At 36.6% G+C, this 10,260-nt stretch overlaps 1 protein-coding gene across 3 annotated transcripts in view; it reads right to left on the reverse strand.

Moving 5' to 3' along the window:
- Positions 1–4,755: 4,755 nt before the first annotated feature.
- Lhcgr (luteinizing hormone/choriogonadotropin receptor) overlaps positions 4,756–10,260 on the reverse strand; it is a 67,326-nt gene continuing 61,821 nt past the window's right edge. For all 3 annotated transcript variants that reach the window (XM_010615809.2, XM_010615808.2, XM_010615810.1), the window contains one exon: positions 4,756–7,202. In XM_010615809.2, coding sequence (XP_010614111.1) covers positions 6,050–7,202 — 1,153 coding nt within the window. In that variant the 3' untranslated portion in view covers positions 4,756–6,049. The remainder of the gene's footprint in view (positions 7,203–10,260) is intronic.

A 10,260-nucleotide genomic window follows, 5' to 3' on the forward strand; every position in this document is an offset into this window, starting at 1 on the left:
GTGTCTTATGCATATTAATAGGTTCAGTGTGACATTTCAGTACATGTATACATTATGCACTAATCACATCTGGCCTCCATTTATCTGCTTTCCCCTGACTCTCTTCTCAACTTATAGTAATGACTATTCTATATTTAGATACACTTTTCTTAACTTCAACATATGTGAGAGATATATTTAGCCTGTGTGGTAAAGATAGTGTGAGACAAATATTCATCACTTCAAAAGAGAAAATTATTTTTTAAGCCTTACAAGTTGACACATTTATCTGAGATTTGATTTTGCATTTAGTTTTACTTTTAGGAAGCTCTTCATTATGTCTGTGTCAGTCAGCATTTTGTGGGTTGGAATGAATACCCATTTCCCATAATGTAAGGAGAAAGCATTTATTTTTGCTCATCGTTTCAGAGGATTCAGTCCATGGTTGGAAGGGTGTGACAAAGCTGGTTAGTTCATAGTGGATAGGAAGTAGAACAGGGGAATGGTACCAGAGAGCAAGGGAGTATGTATCTGCAAAAGCCAGGAACCATATAAAGTACCCAAAGTCATGGCTCCATGACCTATCCAGATACCCCGAAGTGTGCTCCACCAATCCCCTGGGCAGCTCCCAAACCAATCAAGGTGACACAATTAAGTTTAGCCATCACAGTGTCCAAGATAAATGTTTCTTACTGCATTCTGTAACAAAATACCATGAAGTAAGTTTTAAGTTCTTGTGATGACAATACGTTGGTAAAATGTTGTTTTATATCCTTTTATAGATGGAGAAAGTATCTCTTGTAAGAGGTAACAGTTTGCTATTTTAAAGAAATTTGTGAAAGTATCATGTATCCTAATTCCATTGTCAGTACACTTTGTCTTTTTCTCCACCTTTTTCTCATGCTCACATCCTATGGTGTTTTCTTAATGTACTTTGTCTTCCTGAAGGCCAAGAAGATCTTGTTGAGTTTGCATAGAATTAATCTCTTGGGAACTAACTGACCTTGCCCAGTATACCTATTTTATTTAATGTTCAGAACACCTTAGTCAGTGTTAAAATATGTGTAAATAATTATACACTCAGACTTCACAGAACATTGAGACTCTGATTCTGACATATTCAGTTTTAGTCATTTGTGTAGGAAGGCCAATAACTTTTGAGTGAATAGCAATAGTTGATTGGGGTAGTAAGCAGGAGAGTTAGTAGGGGATTTTATTTTGATTCACACATAAGTTAATATAGTGCTGTTTTCTGTAAATATACTCTAGACCAAGTGGGAACATTGTGATTTATAACAGAAAGCTAAATTATAAGTAGAAAGCCTGTGGTAATAGCTCTTAGGGAAAAAAAGATGTTAATTAGAAATAGAGGATTCCCTCCCTTCCCCTTATCCACAGGGAATACATTTGAAGATACCTGGAATATGCTTGAAGCCTCAGGTACTATGGAACCCTATATACACTATGTTTTTTTCCTATATGCCTACACCATTGCCACATACTACCAGCCTTAATCTGCCCTTCCATGTTCTATGGCCTGTTGCCACTTCAGTATCATAATGCTTGCACTTTGGATCTATCACTCAGTAAAACAAGGGCTATTTAAACACAAGCACTGTGATGCCATGACAGTTGACCTGATAACCAGACAGTTACTAACAAACTAACCAATGTATGTTGTATTCACTGTGGGTATGCTAGATAAAAGGATGATTGAGTGTGACAGAGGAAGGTTTCACCACACCATTCAGAACAGTGCTCAATTTAAAGCTTAATTGTTTATTTCTGAAGTCCTCTTTATGTTTCCAGACCATGGTTGGTTGAGGGGACCTAAAACCATGGGAAATGGTATATCACCCATTTTTAAGGAAAGATTATTTCTAATCATGAATACATTTATTGTAATTTTTGTGAGTTCCTTATTTTTGAAGAAACTAAAGCCAAACACTTTACAACAAATGTAATAAATAGAGGACAAAGTCCTAGTGCCCGTTAAAGTTATTTTGTAAGTTTAAATTAGTTATTTTAGATTGATTAATCTCTTTTAGTCATTTTACAACCTTCCAGTGATACCATACATGATAAACACAAAATAGAAATATAAATTCATTGAGAATCTGATTTTTTTTATGATTTACGTCTGAGAGGTTATAAGTAATAAGAATGCACATACTATCTAAGGGATCATCTCATACAGGAAATGCTTTTTAACAAGGACAATTTTACATTTCAATTATAAAAGTACATCAGTTTTAAGTTACTGATCTGGGCTGCAGATGGTAGGTAGATGGTAAAGCACCTACTTAGCAATCCCTAGTAACACACACACACACACACACACACACACACACACACACACACACACACACACACACACACACACACACACACATTCATCAACTACCCTGTGTAAAGCTTTTGGATAGGCAGAATGGGAGAAGCAGAGAGGTAAAACAGATGAATGTATTACTAAAGAAAGTCATAATAGAGATACAAATGTATAAACTTGTAAAGATAGTATCCCTGTGTAGGGTGAAGGATGAGTGATAAAGATGATAAGTGTGAAAGAAGTCCAAAGAGATACCATTATAGATTATATATTTATGCCCTATTTTATTTCATATAAAGGAAGTGTCTTGATGGTAGTAGATTAAGGAGAATTTGATGAAGAAAATAAACCTATACTTGGGACCTGTAAGAAGGCAGAAAAGAGGACAGGTAAGGAATATATAATTCAGATAGTAAAAATGGCATGGGCACCAGCATGGAGATGCATAGGCCATGGCCAAAAAAGAGTAACTAGACAAATTTGTTTTATTTAGAAAAACAGCAGAAGAAATGAGCATATCTAAGATTGGATTCTATAGCTCTCTGAATGTTAGGCTAGGAGCTGAACCTTAAACTGATAAACTGCTCAGGAATTTTGTGAAGGTGTATAATGAAATAGGGTTTTATGAACATTTAATCCACAGTGATGAATATGAGAATGTGAACATGGGAAAGACTGGATATGAATAAAAATTAGATATAGTGGTAGCCCAGGAGGAAGGAAAAATGACCTGAGATGTGGGTGTGACAGTTGGTACAAAATAAATCATTGGTTTGGAGGACAATTTAGAGGAATGACTAGTAGGTCTTTCAGCTGAAGGATATCGGAATTATAATGGAGACAGTAAATAATGATTCCATATGTTAAAACTTAAATTATAATGTAGAGAATAAGATCATTTGTACAAAAGGTGGTGAAAGCTATATTCATAGTATACAAGTACCTTGGGCTCAATCTATTTAAGAGTGTATAAGTTAAAACAAGTTTCTCTGCATGAATAGGTTTTTTCTCCTGTCTTTTTTGTTTTGATTCTGGGACTTGTGCATGAATTAAAAATGCATTGTGAAGTTATATAGCAACATGATGAGTTAGTATTCTGCCATATTGCTGAGGCAAATTCTAAAACAGTAGCTTACAAGAGTAAGGACTGCATCTGAATAAAGTAACATTATGGAGACGCAAAGTAGAAATGTTACAGAGAAGAGTTATTTTGTAAAGCTTATAATCTTTTTTGAGCTACTTTACACAATGGCATAAGCCTTGAAAGCAAAGTGGATGTGTAAAGTCTACTTATGTTTCATAAAATGTTGAAGGAGAGCTAAAAACTGGAAATAGCTCAGATATCCTTCAGTAGGAACAGGAAGACAGTGTTGTATTCATACAATAGAATACTAATGAGCAATGCAAAGGAATGAACTAATTCAAGCAGTACCATGGATGAGTAGCAAAAATGTTATGTTGAATCAAAGAAGCCTAAAACGGAAGAGTGTATATGTATGACCCCTTTGATGAAGTTCTATTACAGGCAGAACTAATCTGCTGGGACAAAAATGAGAACCATTATTACCTCTGGGAAAGAAAGATGAAACTTTCTGCCATGATAGTGGTCTGTATCTTGACAGGTTTGGGTGTTGTAGGTATATGTACTTCTTAAAACTCATTGCGTGCTACATTTGAGATTTGTCCATTTTACTGTATGTAAATCTTACCTAAAGAGTAAATATAGAATCTTTATGAATATGAGTGCTGAGTTTTTAGGGCTGACAAATACTGATGTCTGGAAATTACTTTGAAATACATAAAATAGGATGAGTTGGTGGATGGATAGATAATTATATAGCTATGTATTGAAGTTAAAATATTGCTGAATCTAAGGGGTGGTACATGGGTACTATACAATTCAGCTTTTCTGTATTTGAAAATGTTTTGTCATAGAATGTTTGGGAAATTTTAAGGAACTTTGAATACATATTAAACCTGTGGATGACTATGATTTACCAGTATGGGAGTCAAGAAAACGCAGAGATTAAGAGGACTGTGGATTTAGCTCAGTGGCATGGCACCTGCCTTGCAAGCTCAAGGCCCTGGGTTTGATTCCCCAAGTACTGGAAAAAACAGAGATTAAGAGGCTGGGGTTCTGAGGTAGAGCTTTGACTTTTGAATATATTTGTTGAATATTTTATTAGTTTTGAGAACTTTGACAAAATATAGTAGATTTTTTCATCTTTATAACATGAACAATAGCTATATCATAGAGTTTTATGAAAATTTAGTAGGTTAAATTATATAATAGCTATCAAGATGTTTGATAGGTAATGAACTTTCAATAAAAATAACTTTAAGCTGGGCATGGTGGTGCATGCCTGTAATCCCAGCACTCAGGAGGCTGAGATAGGAGGATTGCTGTGAGTTTGAGACCACCCTGGGCTATATAGTGAGTTCCAGGTCAGTCTCAACTATGTAGTGAGATCCTGTCTCAACCCTCCCCCCAAATTACTTTAAAAAATCAAAGGAGCATTGAAAAACAGTGTAATTAAAAGCATAGTTTGGTGTCCTGCAAAAACCGATTCTAATAAAAATACTTCCTAATAAATTTAAAATATATTTTTAGTAACTTGCAAGGAATAGAAATGCTAGAAGTTAATTATTTTTAAATATTTAGATATTTTCTTTCACTTAAAATATAACATCCTAGAAAATTACTTTTCCTTATAAATTTTATAAGAGCAGTTCAGCAGATTTGTCGTGTTGTATTACCAAGACCTTGCAGTAGGAGGTCAGGAAACAAAGTGGACAGAGTTAGGATTCCTACTCAGAAAAGTTTGCAGTCTATAGTATGTTCCTTGTTGTTTGGAGGAGAAACACCAGACCAAGTTGATAGGCTGAAATGTATATCAAATGTTTACCCTACACAACATTTTAAATAAGTAGACTCTAGACAGGAGATAGATGGAGGTCTCTGGAATAGTGCTGTTCAATAGAACTCTCTGCTACGCTGAAAACATTTAACCTGAGCTGTCCAGTGTGGTAATTATTGTCACCCGTGCCAGTAAGTCACACATTGAAATATGGCTAGTGCAACTAAGCAATGACAGTCTTCATTTTATTTAATCTTAATTTGAACACACACACAGCTAGTGGCTACCATGTCTGTACAGTGCATTTCTTGAGTGTATTTACCAAACTGAGGAAAAAGACTAGTTACTTTAAATTTCCAATCTGCTATAAACTAATATTTTTGTAGAATGCAATAAAAATGAGAAAGTCGAAGTTAGGTAGCCTACCACCTTTCTTCCTCCTTCCTCCCTTCATTGCTCTCCTACTGAGCTTCAACACCAATCTTTTTAACTTGTTTTGTTTTGAGACAGTTTCCCTAGGTTTTCCAGACCAGCCTCAAACTTGGGATCTCTGCCTCAGCCTCCTGAGTAACTGGAGTATAGGCAGGTGTCACCATGTTTGTCAGTTTTCCCTTTACTAGAGTCAACGAACAGATTACTTTGTGAAAATTGTTATAAAAGTTTCCAAACACTGTCAGCTTCCAAATTTTACGTCACTATGTATGAATGAAAAATAGTTCTCAAAGGGGCAATGGTCTTGGACCACACTTTGAATGAGGTAAAGTCTCTTTACTCAGTGTACCTAAAAATAAATAGTTTCTTAAAACCAACTCTTTATATTAAAATTACTAGTACAGGTAATGTTTTAAAGTATAACTCAATAATGCAGTTACTGATGCAATAGTTAATACATTTTGTAGCAAGTCTTGTCTAGGACAGCTGAATATTGACAGTGCAATGTAGATAACTTCAAGGTGGATTGAGAAGGCTTATTTGATCCAATGTAGCCATTTTTGCAGTTGGAGTTGTAAGCAGAAATTTCTTTCCTTCTGTAAAGTTCAGCCCGACTTTTACAGCAGCCAAATTTGCTCAGCAATAGAAAGAAATCCCTTCGGAATGCTTTTGTGAAAATTGCATATAGAAATGGATTGGCACAGGAATTGACAGGATAAAAGAGAACCAGTAAAACTTTAGAGTTGGTTACAGTGATAAGAGGCACTTTGAAGGCAGCTGAGATGGCAAAAAAAGAGATGGGTGCCATGCAGGTGAAGTCAGTGAAGATGAGGATTGCCATTTTCTTAGCAATCTTGGTATCTTTGTTGGTTGCCTTCAACTCTGGATTTTGAACTGCAAAATAAATTTTAATGTAGCAAGCACAAATGATGATGAAGGCTACCACGTTGAATATCAGGATGGTTAATATGTACACTTGTGAGAGAGTGGTTTCCACATCCATAGGAAGGCAAATGCTGACTTTCATGTAATTGCTGACACCCACCAGGGGCAACGTGGCAATGAGAGTAGAAAAGAGCCATCCTCCAAGCATAATTGGAATGGCATGTCTCAATCGCAGCTTTTGGTCCAGCTGAACAGCGTAGGTGATGGTGTGCCATCTTTCTAGAGTGATGATTGTAAGGGTGTAGACAGAAAGTTCACTAGCAAACACGGTGAAAAAACCAGCAGCACTACACCCACTCCCTGTCTGCCAATCTATGGCATAGTTGTAGTACTGGCCCCTTGTTTGGGAGTCGACTGAGGCAATGAGCAACAGATAGAGCCCCATGCAGAAGTCTGCGAAGGAGAGATTGCACATAAGGAAACGGGGGACTGTCAGTTTGCAACGACTGGTCAGGAGAACTAAGAGGACAGTCAGGTTTCCCATGATGGCTAGGATATTAATCAGCCAAATCAGGACCCTAAGGAAGTCATAGCCCATAATATCTTCACAGGGATTAAAAGCATCTGGCTCAGGAGCACATCGCAGTATCTTGGGTGAGCAGAAACCATAATCATAGTCCCAGCCACTCAGTTCACTTTCAGCAAAGATGGCATAATAACTGTAAGAAGAATATTGGCTTGATATAAACTTGAAGTTCTGAGTATTAAAAAATTTCAAGAATCATCTTTAGTATGTTTTTAAAGCCCAAGAAACAATAACAATGCCACAATGGCCTCAGCTTTAATGCCTATTTGTTAAATTATTTGATTTGATAGAGTTTCTTAAAAATGGAATGAAAAGCCATTTAGACTGTACAATATGTATCTATTTAACATACTGGTAAAAAGATTTAATGAAGCTGTTTACAGGGAATGATTTTCTTTGGAAAACAAATTAAGAGATACAATGTATACTTGCTAAACCTAAAAGCATCCTTTCTTGGCATTTTCTTAGCTATTTGTCTCATGTAGTTGCCAACCAAACTGCTACCAAGCTGTTTGTAGTAGCATACATATTGGATTAGAAGGCTTATAATGTTAAAACTCAGCTATTGGTAGACTTGTTTGCTCTTAAGTCGTTGGCTGTTCAAGCAGCCTGACTGAGAAATAAAAAGCAAGGACAGACTACTGGAAACCTAGGAGAGGAGGAAGAATAGACAGAAATAGGAAATAGATGTTTATTGGAGAGATAAATCAAAGGCTGTGCCTGCTAAAGGAATAGTCTCTTTCTTCCACTCCCTCCTAACCTCACAGCTACTCCCTGATCTCACATTTTTATCTTCTCTTATGGGGAAATTACATGAGTTTTGTTGATTTCCTTTCTCCAGTTTTAGACATCTCATTTCAGCTGGTGTTTTCCTCCTGGAATGACTTTTCCTAAATTATGAATTTTATTTCTCCAACTCAAACCATCCCCGCATTTCCAGTAGCTATGAGGTAAAATCCAGATCTCTTTTGATGGCCCCTGTGGGCCTCTTAGGTCTTGGTTCTGCCTGCCTCTATGTTCCAAAGCCTAAGAAGCACCAGTGCTGCACTGTTCAAGACATGGCTCTAGAGTGAGACCACTGGGGTCCAGTCCTGGCACCAGTGCTTACAGGCTGCATAAATGTGGAAGCAAATTAGCATCTTTGTGCCCTGAGTTCTTCATTTGCTGGATAAAATAATACCTATGCCTTCCTTGTTAGAGTTATGCTAAGACTTAAAGGCATTAATACATGCAATACTGCGTGCAAATCTCACACAACTTTCCATTTGATCATATCAAACAAATTGTAGCTCCCTGGGTGAATAAGTTCATTTGTTTTACTCCTCTGCCTTTGTATATTTTTCTTTTACTTGAATGTTTTCTTCCTTTCTTCGTATCTCTGGTGAATTCCTCCTCATCCTTAAAGACAAGTTACTCTGAATCCTTTCTTGATTGTACTCCCCAAGGAGTTATTATCCTTCCGCTCTGCTAGGGTTGCATTTAGTACCACTGCAGTTATCAAAACATTGCAACTAATTGATGATAAATATCTGTCTTCTTTAACAGCCTCTTAGCATCTTGAAGACAAGGGACTAGGTCTTATTTCTGAAATCAAAGTGCCTAGCACAGTTTTGGCTCAGAGTGTCCATTCAAAAAATGTAAGTGTCATGCATGATGATCCTGGCTCTGAGAGAATTGATGGGATACAGGAACAAGGTACATGTTCTGCATGATGCATGTATGCCCAGCAGATTTTTCTCTTTGATCATGTTGTACTCACACGACCTTGGGAGTTTGAGAAATAGGCATAATTTTTCTGTGAGGGCCATTACAAATATTTAATCTTGGAGTTCCTCATTTAAAAAGTATTTTTCTTCTCAAGTCCTGTATTAGTTATGTATCTAGTTCAGTGAGAAGAAGAAATAATATATTTGAGGAATACTATATATAAGGAGAAACAATCACATTAAAAAAAAGAGACAAAACAGTGACTTTTAGGACTCCAAAAAGATATTAAGATATTGTAGAGCTAAATTTGGAACTAGAGAAGGGCTGCTGCCATCTGTATGCAGAAGACCACATAGGTACCTCATCTCTTTTATTATTAAAGTATCTTTACAAACAGATTTGTCTTCATATTACAGATATCAATATAATTAGTATTTTGACCTTTAAAAAGAAAAGATAGTAACAACTGTTAGAGAAATAGATCATTCTCAGCATGATGTACTTACAGACCATCTCATTGGACCCTCACTTTATTAATAAGGAAACCAAGATTAAAGAAAGTAAGAAACTTGCACAAAGTCTGCCAGGGGGCCGGTCATCCACAGCCCAGAAATTTTTCCTTTACACTTCACTGTTTTTCAGTCAGTGGCTCTTCAAAGTGTGGTGTTTGGACCACCACCTTCAGAGTCACTAGGGTGTTTGTTAAAACAAAGATTTCTACCCAAGCTACCCTGATTCGAAATCTCTAGGGATAGAGCCCAGAAATCTGCATTATACGCGAGTTTTCTGGATGCTTCATATAAAATAGTAAAAAATTCAGATAAAAATGTTATAACTATTACTTCCTTGATTTCCTTTGCCTCTTTCCTCTAATCAAAACCATTTCATCTATTAGAAGCACAGATTTAAAACTTCTTGTGGTTCTGAATGAATTCAAATTAATAAACGTTAAACATGTTCTCACCCTTCTTCCCCCTTAGTCTTTTGCCCTTTCACTTTTTCTCTGTGGGGCTTATGTCTAACAGTGTTTCTCTTTGGTCATTGGTCTTCATACTGAATACCCTCTTGTGCCTGGGATGGCTCCTGAGGGCCGCATCGTGTCTATTGACAAAGCCCAGCAGGAGAAATATTTACTCTTGGAGGCTATGACAGAGTGTGAATGGACTCACAGGGCTTAGTAATACTGGGCTAAAGGAAGCAGAAGTGGTAGCACCACTGCCCCACTCACAGAAAGAGAAAAGAAGATGATGGGGTAGCCCTAGTTTGAGAGAACACAGTGTTACCTTGAGGAGAATAGGTAAGGCTTAGTGGCTGGCTTTAAAATAGCTAAACTCTAGAGACTCAGGAATGACTCTCTGGTGTGAAGTGGAAGGTAGGAGATTTATAAAAAAAAAATTTCACAGAGAGCCATTTTGTGCCCGAGCAGTTAAAAATATATTTTCAGTACTATTGCAGAAACAAAAGTTTTTTTTTTTTTTTTTTTT

The sequence above is a fragment of the Fukomys damarensis genome, unplaced genomic scaffold (assembly GCF_012274545.1).
Source record: "Fukomys damarensis isolate Sample0158 unplaced genomic scaffold, DMR_v1.0_HiC HiC_scaffold_2, whole genome shotgun sequence".
Classification (NCBI taxonomy): Eukaryota; Metazoa; Chordata; class Mammalia; order Rodentia; family Bathyergidae; genus Fukomys; species Fukomys damarensis.